The sequence below is a fragment of the Geotrypetes seraphini genome, chromosome 5 (genome assembly GCF_902459505.1).
Source record: "Geotrypetes seraphini chromosome 5, aGeoSer1.1, whole genome shotgun sequence".
NCBI lineage: Eukaryota > Metazoa > Chordata > Amphibia > Gymnophiona > Dermophiidae > Geotrypetes > Geotrypetes seraphini.
In genome coordinates, this window is record NC_047088.1 from 117,781,188 (window position 1) to 117,798,758 (window position 17,571).

At 45.6% G+C, this 17,571-nt stretch overlaps 1 protein-coding gene across 1 annotated transcript in view; it reads left to right on the top strand.

Annotated features, from left to right (window-relative positions):
• The window catches only part of NDUFA10 (NADH:ubiquinone oxidoreductase subunit A10), a 367,340-nt gene extending 349,976 nt beyond the window's left edge, over nucleotides 1-17,364 (top strand). Inside the window, exons 9-10 of the mRNA XM_033944949.1 lie at nucleotides 1,287-1,395; nucleotides 16,935-17,364. Coding sequence (XP_033800840.1) covers nucleotides 1,287-1,395; nucleotides 16,935-17,003 — 178 coding nt within the window. The 3' untranslated portion in view covers nucleotides 17,004-17,364. The remainder of the gene's footprint in view (nucleotides 1-1,286; nucleotides 1,396-16,934) is intronic.
• Nucleotides 17,365-17,571: the final 207 nt, after the last annotated feature.

A 17,571-nucleotide genomic window follows, 5' to 3' on the forward strand; every position in this document is an offset into this window, starting at 1 on the left:
GTGTGAAAGAAAAATTATAGAAATGATCAAAAAGTAATTTAAGAACAAAGAAACTAGAAAGTCATGATTATAAAAATCTCCACACTAACTGATTCAGTATTTGTAGGAAGCCATGTTTGCAGCAAATAGAGCCATAAGCCTTTCAGGATAAGTGTCTACTACCTTTGCACAGTAGTATGGTGTAGTTTTTGTACAGAGCTGCTGGAAATTGTCTGTGGACTGCTGTACATCCACTTTCAGCTTTATTAAACAGCTAATGTTTAGTTTCCTGTGTTTACACAAAAATAAGGCACTGTCTTATATTAATTTGGGGCCCAAAAAATGTACTAGGTTTTTTTTTCATATACATTGATCATCTCTCCCTTCCTCTCCTCCACCCCAGTTCTTCCTATTTCCTTTCTCTCCCCCACATGTGCAACATCTTTCCTCCCCGCTCACCTATCCCCTTGTGTAGTATCTTTCTATCCTCCCTCCATTCCCCTGTGCAGCAGAACCCTTGCAGCTTCTATTCCCTTGTGCAGCAGAACCCTTGCAGCTTCTATCCCTCCCTTGTGCAACCAGAACCCTTGCAGCTTCTATCCCTCCCATCCTTCCCTCCCATTCCTTGTGCAGCAGAACCCTTGAAGCTTCTATCCCTCCTTTCTTCCCATCCCCCTGTGCAGCATCTTTCTATCCTTCCCATCCTGCCGCCGCCACGGTGCACTCCCTCCCCCGCCCCCCGCTGACTCTTTCATCTGTCCCTCCCAGCCAAACCCCGACCGTGAGACCGAAATACCTGGTAACAAATGGCATCACAGGCTGCATCGCATCCAGCCCTTCTCACGTCTGGGCGTTCTGCTGCATCACTGATGATGTCAGCAACACGGCATGGAACGGTTGGGCGTAAGAAGGGCAGGCCGTGATGCAGCTTGTGCTGCCGACGCTTCCATTTGTTATCAGGTATTTTGGTCTCGCGGTCGGGATTTGGATGGAAGGGTTGGCCGGGGAAGTGCTGCTGCCGGCGACTAGGGCTTATTTTCGTGGGTAGGGCTTATATTAAGACCTACCCCGAAAATCATGCTAGGGCTTATTTTCGGGGTAGGTCTTATTTTCAGGGAAACACGATAGTTGTTAAATCTTTTTGTTCTCTGCGATTTATAAGCAGAAAATGGGTACTTTACGTACCTTCTAATTGCGAAGTTGACGTTTGGGTTTTAGGGGGGTGGTTTGGGGGAATGGTGAGTAAAGGGTAGCATATCCATCTAAAATAAGCAAAACCACTGCTGCCTTTTTTCTGTTATCTTTAGTGTTGAAGACAAGCAGAAAGTAGCTGATCTAATGATTATTCCTCACTTCATCCCTGAAGTGACCGTTGGAGCCCATGAGTATTATCAGGCATATTACCAGTACAGATCGGTGAGTACATATCTTGAAGAGGGGGAATGTACCAAATTCCAGGCTGACCCAAGCATGTCAGGAGGGCACACTGACTTCCCTCCTTTCCCATTCTTGATTTGCATTAACATTGTGTAAACCAGGGGTGTCCCAACCTTTTGGTTTCCCTGGGCCACACTTGGCCCCCCCAAAATTTCTGGGGCCGCACTAACACTAGCTGATGAGCAAAAAAAAGGTTGAGCAGGTCCCAAATTTGCAATCACTAATATAGAAGATGTACATATCTAATAATAAACCTTCATTAAAGGGACACTGTGGAGAGGAACCCAAAAAAGCAGTAATATTTACCCTGACTGAGTGATCCTTCACGTGCATCGCTGACAGTGGAAGCAGCCACAGGCTTCCGCATCCCCACTCTGATGAGCAGGGATGTGCGTTCCTGATTCTCTCATTCACTTCTATTACAGCTACAGTGAGCCTCATCAGAGCGCGGATGCTGAATCATCTGTCAGCAGCACATGTGGAGGATCGTTCAGTCAGGGTAAATATTACTGCTTTTTTGGGCCTCCCACTTTGAGCTTAGTCTCCCTCAAAATGAACATCTCCCCTGCTGTAGCTAGTAGGGATCCCCAAGCCTCACCAACTGACGGCCACCTCCTCCTCCTCCAACTTCCTAAGTTCTGCAGCTGGCAGCAATATGCAGAGCTGCTGCCTTCCCTCCTCCCTGCCCCCTCCCTCCTTGGCTTTCATGCATGCATGAAAGCAGTGGCAACTTGAGGATGCTGCCATTGACTGCAAAGCTTGGAGATTTTGAGTTGCCGGACTGGAGGAAGATGTCTTCAGTTGGCAGGGTTTGAGAATCCCCACTAGCTCAAGTATTTATAAATTGCACTCAGGCAGGGAGAAACTTTGGTGCCCATCCACTAATTTTGGGCTTCAGTCCCTCCCCCAAATAAGCTGTATATGACTACACCACTGAACACAAGAATAATTGTGATGCACTTATCCCAAGGTTAACATATTCCAGTTAATAAATTCAAAATAAAACAATTTTTTCTACCTTGTTTGGATGTTTTGTTTTTCTATCTTCTCTCAGTCCCATCTCCTTTCCCAGCCTCCTATTTTCTTCTATCTACTCCCCATTGTCACATTTCTACCGCTTACTCACTGCTCTCTCACTCATCTTGTCATCTCCCTTTTGACCTCATCCACAAGGCTCACCACTTTCAGAATCCCCCTTCCTCTCTCCTCTGGTCAGGCTATAACTCCCTGTCCCTTTCTTTACATCTCCTAGCATCTTATTATCCCAGCTCTCTTCCTTTCTGCCCTCCCATGGGTCCTTCTTGTACAATCCCTCTGAAGGCTGAACTAGCGGCTGCAGAACGTAAAAATAAAACCAACCCCCTCTGCGAGGTCACCTGTGCGGCCACTCCCCTTGAAGTTCAGTTTGTTTCTGCAGCCCTGCTGAGAACTTCTAGTATTATTTCTCAATTATTTATTTTATTTCTCAATTCCTAGTCTTTTATTTTCTTTGGTATCAAGGGTTTGCCTACGTGCTGCAGATCAAATCTGCAAGTGATCCTTCGGCGGGAGATCGCAGACATTTTAAAGTTGGTCTGCTTCTGGAGGATCCTCTGTAAACCTGAAACTGCAGTAAGCCCTTTGGACAGCCTGCAGATTGGATCGGGTCTCCAGGATTGGGAGCCATCTCTCCCCTGGTTCATCCGCAAAGGGGTAGAGCTCAGGCTACTGCGGTTCTGAGGAGGTACGCCGGGATCGGAACCGCACCGCGTGTCTTCCCTGATTTCCCTAAGGTGTCCTGGTGGTCATGATCTGAGGTGACAGGGAAGGTGAGGCAATCAGAAGACCTGAAAAGTCCAGTTTAATCAGCTCCTGAGGTACTGATCTCCCTATGCTTGCATTGTGTATTGCTGGCTGCCATTGAAATGCATTGCAACACGTCTCTGTTGTGTCTTGTGAGTCACAAAATTTGCCAATTTTGGGGGTGCTCAAATCGGGGTTTGGGGGGTTTCCCTGCATGCCCTGGTGGCCCCCCCCCCCATCTGTAAAATCCTAAAATTGCTGTTTTATGCATTTTCTTGCTTTTTTTCAGCAAAATCGGCACCTGCGGTGGCCATCTTGAATTTTCTTCAAAGTTTTATAAAGTATATTTTTTGGGCTTAGAAGCTTCGTTTTCGCTCCAAATTTCACAGATGGCCACCTCAGGACAGATTGGCATGGATTCATGCCTTAAATGCGGCAGATGGTGACCGGATTCGCAGCCGTGTATCCCGTGCACCGCGAGCCACAAGGGGGGGGTGAGACGTGTGTGGATCCTCCTCCTGAGAAGCCCTAATGCCCTTTAATTCCACCAGAGTCGCGATTGCTGCATCCGGGGCACCTAAACTGGGCGTGGATGGCGTTTTTGTGAAACGCAAGCGCAGTTCCAGGAAAAAGTCTCCTCAGTCTGCTAATCCTGTGAGATCTGAGATGCACAGAGCGGTTCCGGCCGCCGGTGACTGTTTTTCCTCAGAATTTGGGACTCTGAGGTATCTGACTGTAAAAAAAACAACAAAAAGGAGTAAAAGGGGCTTTGCCTGTTTCTAATCTAATCTTCTATTTCTGCATTGCTCATACATATACAGGCTCAAGGCGACTGTAAAGAGAGGTAAGAGGATAGAGAAAGAGGAGGAAGCGAGATCAGATGGATAAGTAGGAGGGAGAGGAAGGGGAAAGGGAGAGAGAGGAGATTAAGTATCGAAGTATTAAGTATTAAAGGAGATTAAGTATCGAACAGATGGGTTTTCAGTTTTCTTCAGAAGATGATGTGGTAAGGTTCAGTTCTGGTCCTTTCTGTAAGGCCATTCCAAGTTTTGACTCCTAGAAAGGTGAGCATGGAGTGGAAAACTCGTTTATAGTGAAGATCTTTAGTGGATGGGAGATTTAGTAGCATCCGGTTGAGGATTCTGAAGGAAGTAGACCATGCTATTGAGAAGAGCTGGATGAGTGGGGCTGCAAAGTTTCCATAAAGTATGCGGTGAATGATGCAAGATATTTTGAATGTTGTTCATGATGGGACTCCAGTACAACAGTCTGTTCCACCTTCGGATGCCAGCATGATGATTTCTTCCTTTACTGGGGGTACCAGAAAGCAGGCGGCTCGTCCCCGTCCTTGCTTCTGCTTTGGTGTCTGTGCCGTTGCTGTCGCCTGTTTCTTCGGCAGAATCAGCAGAGGTGGCTAACTTAGCGGATCTGAGTGCTACCCAGACCATTGGGTTCTGAGACCTTGCGGATCGGCAGGTGGTGTGCAGGATCTTCAAGACTAGCTGCCTGCTTGTCTTTATTTTTGGGTCACTATGAACATGGAACCTGGTTTCAGACCATGCACTTCCAACAGAATGTACAGTTCGGAGTTCTGAACCTCTGCTGTCCTCCTCCTTGCTGCAATGTGGTTTTGGCGGAAGTGCTGTTAGAGGACTGGGAGTCCATGGAGGGTTCTCTTTTCCTTGGACTTGGTAAAGTTGTATCCCATGGCATCGGATTTCAATTAGAGACAGGTCTCTGATGGTGGATTCAGCTGTGGCTCAGGTCACCAAGCGTACCTCTTTTTCCTCAGATGGAGGATTGTCCTGCAGGATGTTCAGGACTAACGATTGCATTTTGATCTCCAGCGTCTTTCTGTTTCCACTACGGCGGGAGGGTGAGCTGCGGCGGCCACTTAGCTGGGAGCTTCTTCAGGCTCCGCTCGGCAAATGACTTGGATTCACCAGTGGTCGGGTGCTACTTCAGCTAAAGTCTCCGTTGAGCAGGTTCCCTTTTAAGGATTTGCTCCTGTTTGGCCAGGGTTTGGATGACCTTATGACCAGTATTCAGGTCTGTGCTACCTGGCTCTAGACCTCATCTGACCAGGGATGTGGGACTGCTGGATTTTCGTCCTTGCCGGCGCACTTCTCAGTTCGCCAGACCCTCGGGACAGTATTTCAGAGCTCCCTCCAGTCCTTGCTTTGGAGGTGCAGTGCGCCAACATTTTTCCTACTCCCAGCCTTCATGCCCCTCCCTAGAGAAAAATATGATGCCAGTTCTATGGCGAGCCCTTCCCCCCAGTTTGAGGGGCGGCTTTCGGCCTTCCTTCTGGAATGGCAAATGGTTATCTTGGCCCAGTGAGTCCTCATCGTGTTCAGGGAGGCCTTTGACTACAGTTTTTCCGGTCTCTGCCGTAATTCTTCCTGTCCCCTCCTATGGGAATTCCAGACAGGGCCAGCCAGGTGCGAGCCACAGTGAGCAGGTTGCTGGATCAGGTGGCTATAGAGCCTGTCTGAAAGGGAGACTGGGGCACCAGGGAGCTACGCAATTTACTTCATCATGCCAATGAAGGACTCTGAAGATTGCTGACCAATTCTGGACCTGAAGGCAGTGAATACCTTCCTGTGAGTTCCGTGTTTCTGGCTGGAAACAATGTGTTCAGTGGTGGCAGCAGTGGCGCCTGGAGAGTTTTTAGCTTCCTTGGACCTCTCAAAAACGTACCTCCACATCTCAATTTTTTTTTGTTTGTTTTTTTCGGATCATCGGAGGTTCCTGAGGTTTCATGTTCTCGGGAGACACTTCCAGTTCACAGTGCTGCCCGTCGGGTTGGTGTCGGTGCCCAGATCATTCATCACAGTCATGGTGGTGGCTGTCCATCTGCCCTCGCTGGATGTGCTGGTCCATCAGTACCTCGATGATTGGTTGATCAGAGCTCCCTTTTTGGTGGAAGGCCATTGGCGGTCTGCCAACCGGTGACTGCTGGACAGCCTTGGCTGGGTGATCCATCTCAAGACGAGTCACTTCGAGCCACTGCAAGTTTCGAAGTACATGGGAGTCCGGTTCCATGCGGGCAGGAACCAAGTGTTTCTGACGGAATCCAGGAAGCTCAAGCTTCAGAGTGCAGTTCAGGACATGTTTGTGGCTCCAGCCCCAGTGGACTGGCAGAATCTTCAGGTATTGGGTCTCATGGGGGTGACCATAGTTGTGATCCATGGGCAAGAGCTCGCATCCATCCTCTTCAGTTTGTCACAAGCCCGACTCCTGTTCCAATCGTGTGCCAGTCAGGAACCCTAGAAATCACCCTGTGAAACTAGTTAGGGCCGATCATTATGTCCCTACAGTACAGGAACAGGATTATAAAGCTCAGGCTGAGTTCAGGCAGAACTTAGAACATAGCTCTGAGAAAACAGGTTTGGTCCCTTTAACTCCCTGCTTAAAATTGCTAACCAAACAGGTTGGAAGGCAGCCTGAGCTGCAGAAAGCCCTTTCCCTGCGCAGGGCTGGGCGGGGCACTACAGCTCTTCAACATTTAGAGAGTTGGCTGACCTAGATGAAGCAGGAGCCCAGGGAAGCTCCCATGTTGGAGGAGCCTCCACCTTCAGTGATGATGTTCAAACAGTTTCTCATACAAATGAGTTTTGCGGAGGGCAGTTGTAATCTCATCCGATCGCTCGCTTAGAAACTGGCTCATGTGCAGAGCTTGTTTGGGGAAGTGGAACAGCTAAGTGGCAGAAAAACAGCCTCTTTGCCACTCAGCTGTTTGAGGCATTAAAAAAATGTTTTTTACTGGCACAGATGATGTGCATGTATTACATATGCACTACATCTGTCGCAATAAAAAAAAATGCGAGCCATGATACCTCCCTGACAACCTTTGGAACAAAATAGAGGCAGGAGGGATGTCCACTTCTTCCTGATGCCTCAACACCCCTCTGAACTGACCCTTCCCCTCCCCTTCCCCACTTTATAAAAAATCATCAGGAGGGATGCCAACTCAATCCTGCCAACTGGATGCCTCCCAGGCCCCCCAAACCACCCCACATACTCCTCAAACCACCCCTGTACCTCTACATTAAGATGACAGCAGGAGGGATACCCAATTCTTTTTACTCACAGACCTACCACTCCAAAATGGTGGGCCTTCCGCTTCCTGGTGCATCCTGGGATGCACGGGGAGGGGCCTAAGTCCCTGATTGGCTCAGACACCTAAGGCCCCTTCCCTGGAACACACACAGTGTTGGCTGTATTTTCCTCTCCTCTTCCTCATGGCGTTTAGAGTCCAGCAGCGGCCTGACTGACAGCTGAAGATTCAAAAGAAGCAGCTTTCCTGGTGGCAAAGGTTCTCTCAAGTTTCTAGCTATCCTTAGAGTAGCTGAGGCAGACTGCATCATTCTTTCCCAGCATCTGGTCTGTTACAGCCCTCAGGGCAGTTCCAGGGTGGGGATGGGGGGCTATTTTTGTGGTTATATTTTATTGTATCCTTGTTCCCCCCACCCTAGAAATCCTAAAATTGATAGTTTTGGCTGTTCTCCAGTGGAGTTATAGCTGTTTTTTCAGCAGGAAATTCTGGTGGTTGCCATCTTGGATTTTTCCCACTTTGAATTCAAAATTCTTAGACTTCCTTAAAAAAGCCTCATTTTGGATTTTAACATCCAGAGATGGAGTCCTCAAGCTCCAATATCATGAATGCATGTGAAGTTTGTGCCGGTTGGGCATCAGAAGAGCGCCTTTGCTCTGCATATTGTCACACCCTCGCTCTCTGAGAACACCTTGAGCCGTCGGGTAGTGACATGAAGCTTGCTACTGGCATGGTCCCTTTAGAATTAGGGTCACCTTTCAAGTTGGTAGTCGCTGGCAAATGCCCCACTAAGCTTATTCTCCAAGGATTTTGAAAAAAATCACACTGTCAGAATGGCCTTGGTGAAAACATAAGCTTTTATTCGGCCACCGGCCGTGGAATTACTGTGCCGCTCCGAGTTTTCCTGGGAGCATGCACCTCATACAAAAACAACAGAAAAAGTTCATTTCACTCTTAGTCACCCAGTAAGCAGCTCTGGACTTGATTGGTAAAACACATACAGTCCTTAATATGCCCTGAGGCTAGGCAGTGAAACAGTTAACACAAATAACTTTCTCCTGTAGCTTTGACAGAAGAGGCATTCCTGTTCCTGACTGAGGAATATGTTGTGCTGTCCTGCAGTGCATTCACTCTCTCTAGCTGGGTTGAACTTTCTCCCTAGTCCCGAGCAGGCTTTTCCCTGAGAGGGTTAATTTCCTTCTTCCTACGAGACAGGCAGACTAATTGAATTAGTTAGTTGCTAAGGCACTATCTTAACAGCTGGGCACTTCCACGGAGTGTGGAAGTCAGGAAATTCTGGGCTTTAAACTAGCCAGCATTACACCCTGGTTTTTGGTTCAGCTGTGAACATAACCTGAAGAGGAGATTACTGTAGCCTTTCCAAACTCCAGCAAAACAGCATGTAAAATCGCAATACAGGATTATTTCCCTGGTAACTCCCACAGTCATTAGTTCACAGAGCAAGCAGAGAAATACAGCCAAGACAAAACCTCTGTTCACAGACCTTTCCCAGGATATTCAGCTCTCCATTTCCTCTGAACAGCTTTCCAGTATAGCCCCACTTTCTTCCCATACCATGGGCTCTGGGGAAAGGAATTCAGTGGCCAAATTACCAGCCTGTTCCTCCGTCATTTCCCAGTCAGTGCTGAGGAACTGCTCAGCCCTGTCCTGCCTCTGCTCTACTGCCAAGCCTCGTTCTGCTCTTCCTCCTTCCTCCCTCTGCTCTCTAACGAGCCTGGCTTTAAGCTGAGGGGAAGAACCACTCCCCCTTGGCTTTGGATGGGGGAAGGGAATTCCTTCCTCAGCCCATGCCGTTTCTCTGAGGGGAAACTGCTTGTGAGCTTTCTGCCTTACAGGCAATGGCCAATAGCAAGGCAGCTTCTTCCTGCCTGGCTTTGGGACTGCTTCAGGTAAGTCTAAGCCTTCCTGTTCTATTTCCATTTCATTGTCACTCACCAGGTAGTCAGCTAATTTATTGTCCTGGGCACTGACCTGGTCAGCTCTTCTGCACTGGGGTTTATATACTTTCCTTAATTTCCCTGTGGCAAACCTTGGGAAAGACGTCCGTTTTGTCACAATATTCCGCCTTGCAAAATGGGGAGGCGAGGACCTTGGATTCAGCCTCTGACCATATTATTAAAGCTGCCAAGAGATTGTTGGGACAGATGGGGGATGATTTTAGCCTCTTGGAGTCTTGGAATGCATCACCAGTACCTAGTAAAGGCACTGATGGCCTCAAATTGAAGAGAAAGCGCTCTAACCCTCCTTTTGCCCTTTATGCCTGACTTGCTTATGTCGATAATACCCCCTTATGTATATGCAGTCTGGATATTATTTGAAGAATAGAATCTTATGATGGTGTACAAGACGCCTCAGCCCCACCACTCCACCGCAAAAAGAATTTTTATCTCGCGGGAAGCATAGTGTGGTGCCAATGATGAAGCACCACACTATGCTTCCCGCGAGATAAAAATTCTTTTTGCGGTGGAGTGGTGGGGCTGAGGCGTCTTGTACACCATCATAAGATTCTATTCTTCAAATAATATCCAGACTGCATATACATAAGGGGGTATTATTGTCCATTCAAGAGGCTGGATTAATATAAACATATACTAGCGGTCATCACAACAGTGACTTGCTTATGTCGGCATTGCTAATGTGTTTTCTGGGTCAGCTAGAGAGTGACTGCAACACAGCCTTGCTCTGGTCTTACATCTTCTCTGCTGAGATGACCAGGATCTCCCCTGGACTCCAACAGTTGGTCGGATGGGGTAACTGAGGATGCTGACCTGGATTTTTTTCCTCTTTCCCAGAATGAGGCCTCTATCAAGGACGATGCGTGTGATGTTTGAAGTAAACTAAACTAAAACTAAACTAAACCTTAGGTTTGTATACCGCACCATCTCCATAGTCGTGGAGCTCGGCACGGTTTACAGGAATTGTGGTGAGAAAGGAACTCCAAGGAAGGGCTAGATGAAGATCGGAGGAAAGAAGAATGTTAGAGGGCTAGGATGTCAGATGAAGAGGGAGTGTTAGATTTTTGAGAAAAGCCAGGTTTTCAGATGTTTACGGAAGGGTTGGAGAGAACTCAGGTTCTGAAGAGGGGAGGTAAGGTTGTTCCAGAGCTCGGTGAATCTGAAGGGGAGGAAAATGTCCTTTTAATGAGGGGAAGGATAATTTCGATTTTTGGGTAGGTCTGGTGGTATTAAGATTTGAGGAGTTCCAAGAAACAGGAATTAATGGAGGAAGGATGCCGTGGAGGATCTTGAAAGTTAGGCAGATGCATTTGAAGTGGACTCTGGAGATTATCGGAAGCCAGTGAAGCTTGAAAAGGAGCGGTGAGACGCGATCGAATTTACTTTTTGCAAAGATAAGCTTGGCCGCGGCATTTTGAATCCGTTGGAGTCTGTGAAGGTTTTTCTTTGTTAGGCTTATGAAGATAGAATTGCAATAGTCCAGTCTGGAGAAGATGATGGATTGGACGAGAATGACAAAATGTTTTTGATGGAAACAGGATCTTACTTTCCTCAGCATGTGTAGGCTGAAATAGCATTTTTTTTACCAGGGAGTTGAGGTGGTCATTGAAGGACAATGTAGAATCAATGATGACGCCCAGGACCTTGCTGGAGAATTCGAGCTGCAGAGTGGAGCCAGAGGATAGTGGGATTGAGGTGAGTAGCTGAACTAATTTTGGGCCAAGCCAAAGTAGTTTTGTCTTGGATTCATTCAATTTCATTTGGACGGTGTGGGCCCAAGATAGGAGGTTCGAGATACAAGAGGATATGTTCTCTGAGAGATTAGTGAGGTTCGAGTCGGTCTCGAGAAGGACAAGGATGTCATCAGCATAGGTGTAAATTGTTTCAAGGGGGGATAGATGGAGGAGTTTTAGAGAGGACATATAAATGTTGAAAAGGATAGGAGATAAAGGTGAACCTTGCGGGACTCCACAGATTGGTATCCAGGGGGAGGATGAGGTGCCATTCATGTTGACAATGTAGGATCGGGAACAAAGGAATTTTGAGAACCATTCAAGGACTGTAGAGGTGATGCCAATCTCGGAGAGTTGGTAAATTAGAATATCATGGTGAACAACGTCGAAAGCGGCAGAAAGATTGAATTGCAGGAGGACGGCGAACTTGTTGCGGGAGTGAAGTTGTTGAACCTTGGAAATTAGGGAGGTCAATAGGGATTTGGTGTTGAAGTTGGGGCGAAAGCCATATTGGTAAGGTAGGAGAATGGAGAATTTCTCGAGATAGGATGAGAGTTGGGTCGATATGATGGACTCGAGCATCTTGGTTAGGAGAGGGATATTTGCTATTGGGCAATAGCTGGATGGTGTGGAAGGGTCGATGTCGGGTTTTTTCAATAGAGGGGTTAAGGCGATATGGCCCATTTCTAGGGAGAAAAGGCCCGAATGTAGGGCGGAGTTTAGGAGTTTGGTAATGGAAGAGATGGCCTGAGTGGGTATTTCCTCGTAGAGGTAGGAGGGGAAAGGGTCTAAAGAACAATTGCAAGATTTCAGTTTGAGGCAGAGTTTAAGGATGAGGGATTCGGATACGTGCTCAAAGGCAGCCCAGGATCTGTCGGCTGGGATAGTGCTAGAGGCCATTAGAGTAGGGTTGGAGTCAGTGAGCACCAGGGAGTTGTAGGAGACTGCAGGTGGGAAGGAGCATCGTAAGGTAGTGACCTTTTCATTGCAGAATTTTGCTAGAACTCCGGCTGAGGGAGAGGAGGGGTGAGAGGTGGAGTCTATTTTGGAGGTTAGAGATGTGTGAAGTAGATCAGGAACTAAGTCCTGCTACGGACCAGTGTGAGGACCCATCTGTTCAGACTATTCAAGTCTCCTGCCTTGATGGATCTTCTCATTGAGTCTCTGAAGGAGCTCAAGCTTGATCCTCCTCAGCCTACTTCCCAATGTTTGCTGCTGAGTGGGATTGTCTTTCTGCCTACTGCCATTTAGAAACATAGAATATGACGGCAGAAAAGGGCTATAGCCCATCAAGTCTGCCCACTCTAATGACCCACTCCCCTTGTCTTTACTCCCTTAGAGATCCCACGTGAATATCCCATTTTCTCTTAAAATCTGACACGCTGCTGGCCTCAATCACCTGCAGAGGTAGACTGTTCCAATGATCGACCACCCTTTCTGTGAAGAAGTATTTTCTGGAATCACCACGAAATTTCCCTCCCCTGATTTTCAGCGGATGCCCTCTGGTGGTCGAAGGACCTATAGGACAGAAGATATCATCTTTCACCTCGATACGGCCTGTAACATATTTGAACGTCTCAATCATGTCCCCCCTCTCTCTTCGTTCCTCTAGTGAGTACAGCTGCAATTTATTTAGCCTTTCTTCATACGTGAGATCCCTGAGCCCTGAGACCATCCTGGTGGCCATTCACTGAACCGACTCAATTCGCCGCACATCTTTCCGGTAGTGTGGTCTCCAGAATTGAACACAATACTCCAAATGAGGTCTCACCATGGATCTGTACAGTGGCATTATCACTTCAGGTCTCCTGCTGACAAAACTCCTACGGATACAACCCTTCATTTGCCTTGCCTTGGAGGAAGCCTTCTCCACTTGATTGGCAGTCTTCGTGTCATCACTAATGATCACCCCTAAATCACGTTCCGCCGTGGTCCTAGCCAAGGTCTCACCATTTAGTGTGTAAGTTCTACATGGATTTCTCTTACCCAGGTGCTTTACTTTACACTTTTTAGCATTAAAGCATAGCTGCCAAGTCGATGACCACTGTTCCAGTAGTAGTAGGTCCTGCGTCATACTGTCAGGCAAAATGCTTTTGCCTACTATGTTGCATAGTTTGGCGTCGTCGGCAAACAAAGATACTTTTCCTCTAAGCCCTTGGGTCATATCACCTATGAATAAGTTGAATAGAATCGGGCCCAAGACTGAGCCCTGTGGTACTCCACTGGTCACGTCTGACATTTTGGAGGGGGTACCATTAACCACTACCTTTTGAAGTTACCGTGTAGCCAGTCCCTAACCCATGCAGTTAGTGTGTCCCCTAATCCCAGCGATTTCAGCTTGTTCAATAACCTGCGGTGTGGGACGCTATCAAAAGCTTTGCTGAAGTCCAAATATATCACGTCCAGAGACTCCCCGGCATCCAGTTGTCTAGTTACCCAGTCAAAGAAGCCAATCAGATTAGATTGGCAGGACCTGCCCTTGGTAAATCCGTGTTGGTGGGGATCACGTAGGTTTTCTTCGTTCAGGATTGTGTCAAGTTTCTGCTTGATCAGTGTTTCCATAAGCTTGCTCACTATGGATGTGAGACTCACTGGTCTGTAATTTGCCGTCTCTGTCCTGCAGCCTTTTTTGTGAAGTGGTTGATGCGTGGAATGGTTGTATTTGGATCGGCCAGCCAGTCAGTAAGTTTAGTGAATCCTGTTCTTCCTTCTTTGAATGCCAATTCCCCTCATTTGCATGCACTGATCATGATCGGATCATTGGAGAGGTTAGTGAATTGGGTCGGAGGGAAATCGGGTTGCAAAGGGCTCACAAACCGATCAGTACACGATCTAGCCCTATAAAAAGAGGAGTACATACCCTCTTGTGCTTATATAATTTCCTAGAAATTCTAGGTAGGTAAATAACATATTAAACAAAATTTAAAGCTAGTTATTGATTTTTTACATGAAATTGTACCGTTTTTTTCACTAGTGCTTTTAAAAATTTATATTTCCAAAATTGACACATCCTTCTGACTCAAGGAAGTCTGTTCTAGACATATAAGGGTCTTTTTATTAAGGTGTGGTAACTGATTAGCACATGCTAAATGCTAAGGCATTCATTATATCCTATGGGCATCTAAGCATTTAGCATGCACTAATCTTTAGCGTACCTTAATAAAAGGACCTCAGATCACAAAAGTGGAAAAAATAACATATGAAGCTGACAGTATAGGACTCAGGATGTGGACTCAGGAAGAGCGATGAAAAGTAATGTTTACTAACTCACATATCACAATTTTTGCAGGAGTCAATAGCTCAAACATTGGTAGTAAATAAAATTCTACATAGTAACATAGTAAATGACAACAGATAAAGACCTGAACAGTCCATCCAGTCTGCCCATTAGTTATACCCATTAAAAATGCATTCTTACCTTGAAACTCAGATATAAAGATAGTGATTATAACTATAACAGTTTATTATTGTAAAACATAACACTGCACAACAAAGTTTTTGCTTCCTGAACACTGCTGGGTGTTTCTTATAGAATTTTGGGTGCTGATCATGAATATTACATCAAAAATTACCCATCACGTACCATTTCAGAGAAATCTTCAATTTTGTCGTGATTTTTTCTTATATTTGGATGCAAACAATTTTTTCTCCCATAAGTGTCTTATCAACAACGGTTTGTGCCGCCTGGGTATGTCCATGCATAAAATCTAGCCAGGTTGGAAGCTGTTTTATGGAAGATGACATCCTGGGCATGTCTGGGCAGGTCTGAACGAGCTTGCGCTGTCTCACCATGCTATAATGGTGGCTTCCATACACCGATCCTGCTCATTTGGTTAATATAGATAGTCCGTGTGTGTATATAGTATCAGTATAGTAGTATAGTAGCTGTAGCAATATAACAGTAAGTAAGCTTGATGCTATAGACGTTTTGGTGTCGGGCAATATGTCTCGTCGGTGTCGTAATAGCCGCGACACATTCTGCTATATCTGTGGGGAATATACACTTACGCCTCAGAGACGTTCGATGACTGCCCTTGTAAAGAAAGCCTATCATCTGTATTTTGGCTGCAAAATAGGTGATCAAGACAAGCAATGGGCGCCTCACATTTGCTGTGCGACATGTGCTGTTAGTCTGAGAGCCTGGCTCAGAGGTACTCGAAAGACGATGCCATTTGCTGTTCCGATGATATGGCGAGAACAGAAAGACCATGTGACGGACTGTTATTTCTGTTTGACTAATGTGTCTGGTTTCTCTGCCAAAAACAAGAAGTCAATTGAATATCCTAATCTGCCTTCAGCAATGAGACCCATGCCACATGATGACAGTCTTCCAGTTCCGAAACCACCAGAGGATTGGACCTTAGACGAACCAGATGAAGAAACAGCAGTGCAGGGTTCTAACAGTGACATTGACCCGGATTTTGAACCATCCTCATCAGGCGATCCACATCTGATAACACAGTCCGAATTGAACGATTTGGTCAGAGATTTGGGTCTGTCAAAAGCAAAAGCTGAGCTGCTAGGTTCGAGACTGCAGGAATGGTGTTTGCTATCACCAGGTACGAAAATTTCTGTGTTTCGAGACCGGCATCATGATATAACCAAATTTTTTGCACAAGTCGACAGTCTCTGTTTCTGTTGTGACATTGAAGGATTGTTCTCGGTCTTTGGTTGTGATCACAACCCGGAAGAGTGGCGTCTTTTCATTGATTCGTCAATGTTAAGCCTGAAAGCTGTTCTGTTGCACAATGGCAACGTTTATCCTTCAGTACCTGTTGGCTATGCAGCACATATGAAAGAAACATATGAGAATATGGAAATGTTACTAAAGTATGTCCAGTATACCAGGTATAACTGGAATATCTGTGGAGACCTCAAAGTCGTTGCTCTGTTACTAGGACTGCAGCTTGGCTATACAAAGTACTGCTGTTTCATCTGCGAATGGGACAGCCGAGACAGAGAGTCGCACTATTCTAGAAAGAACTGGCCACTCCGTAAAAAGTTAGTTCCAGGACAGAAAAATGTAGCACATGAATCGCTTGTTGACCCGACAAAGATATTTTTGCCTCCTCTTCACATTAAACTGGGACTCATGAAGAATTTTGTGAAAGCAATGAACAAGGAAGGGGAAGGTTTTCGTTATTTAAGACAGATGTTCCCAAGAATAACTGATGCCAAGATCAAAGAGGGTATTTTTGTTGGCCCCCAGATCAGACATGTTATGAGTGACAAGCGATTTGAAGATCTGTTAGTTGGGCCGGAAAAAATTGGCTGGAAAGCCTTGAAAGACGTTGTTGACAATTTTCTGGGCAATTACAGAGCCCCAAACTACATTCAGCTGGTAGACAAACTTCTCAAAGCATACAAGAGAATGAAGTGCAATATGTCACTCAAGATTCATTTCCTCCATTCACACTTGGACTTCTTCCCCGCAAATCTCGGTGCTGTGAGTGACGAGCACGGTGAAAGGTTTCATCAAGACATAGCTACGATGGAGAAACGATACCAGGGCAATTGGAATCCGTCAATGCTTGCCGACTATTGTTGGATGCTACAACGTGATGCACCAGACACTGAATATAAAAGAAACTCGGGAGCAAAACACTTTTAATTCTGTTTCATTTAGTCGCTTGTGCGAAACGTAAACTTGACTATATATTTTATTGTCAGTAAACATAAAAATGTCTATTTCTCATAGTTCTTACGTGATGCAGTAAAACCAAAACCATATTTGAGCATACCAAGTTGGTACCTGTCATAATCACCAAAAACTTTTCAGGAATCAAGACTTAACCAAAAAATTGTTGTGCAGTGATTAGCCTAAGGGTTTCAATATTTAAGAAAACTTAACAAATTGACTGAAAAACTGAGCTTTCTGTAAGGAAACAAATTTACTAGAAATGTTTTAGTTAGTGTTTTCTACATGTACAATAGTATGACTTATCAGTTCACTGAATTCTTCTCTTTCAGCTTCCTGGAAGGAAATACAGTGAAGGCTACAATGCAGATGTTGGTGACAAGTGGATTTGGCTAAAGTGACTCCTCCCAGAAGATCTTTTGCTAACTGACCACCAAACTTATATTGTGATGATAAAAACTAATCCCAGACACTAAATCCTCTAGCCAGAGCCAGAAGAATGGACACCTTTGTATATTTAAATAATAACTTGATAGAAGTATATTATTAGGATTAAGATGAACTTGTTGAGAAGAGGAACATACTTGTAACAAAAAAGTGTCCTTTTCCATGGTGGTTGAAGAGGAGAAAACAAGGCAAAGAATGACTGTAGCTGGCATTTTGAGCTAGAGCTTCAAAGATGTTATCATATAAGTGTGTGATTGAGCAGTTTGTTATCACATTAATATTACAATAAAAATAAAATCTATTACTTATTAAGTATTTGAGTCTAGCTGAAGCAGATTGTCGCTCATCTTGTATGTGTTTACCTACAGTCCACAGAATCTAATCCTGCTATTTACAAAGCAGAAAATCTAATACAAAATCTAGCAGCTGTAATCAGAACATTATTCCATTCAAATGGATTTTTATGAGATATAACTCATCAAACTTCTGCATACTGTAGGGATTCATTCTTTATAGTTCGAC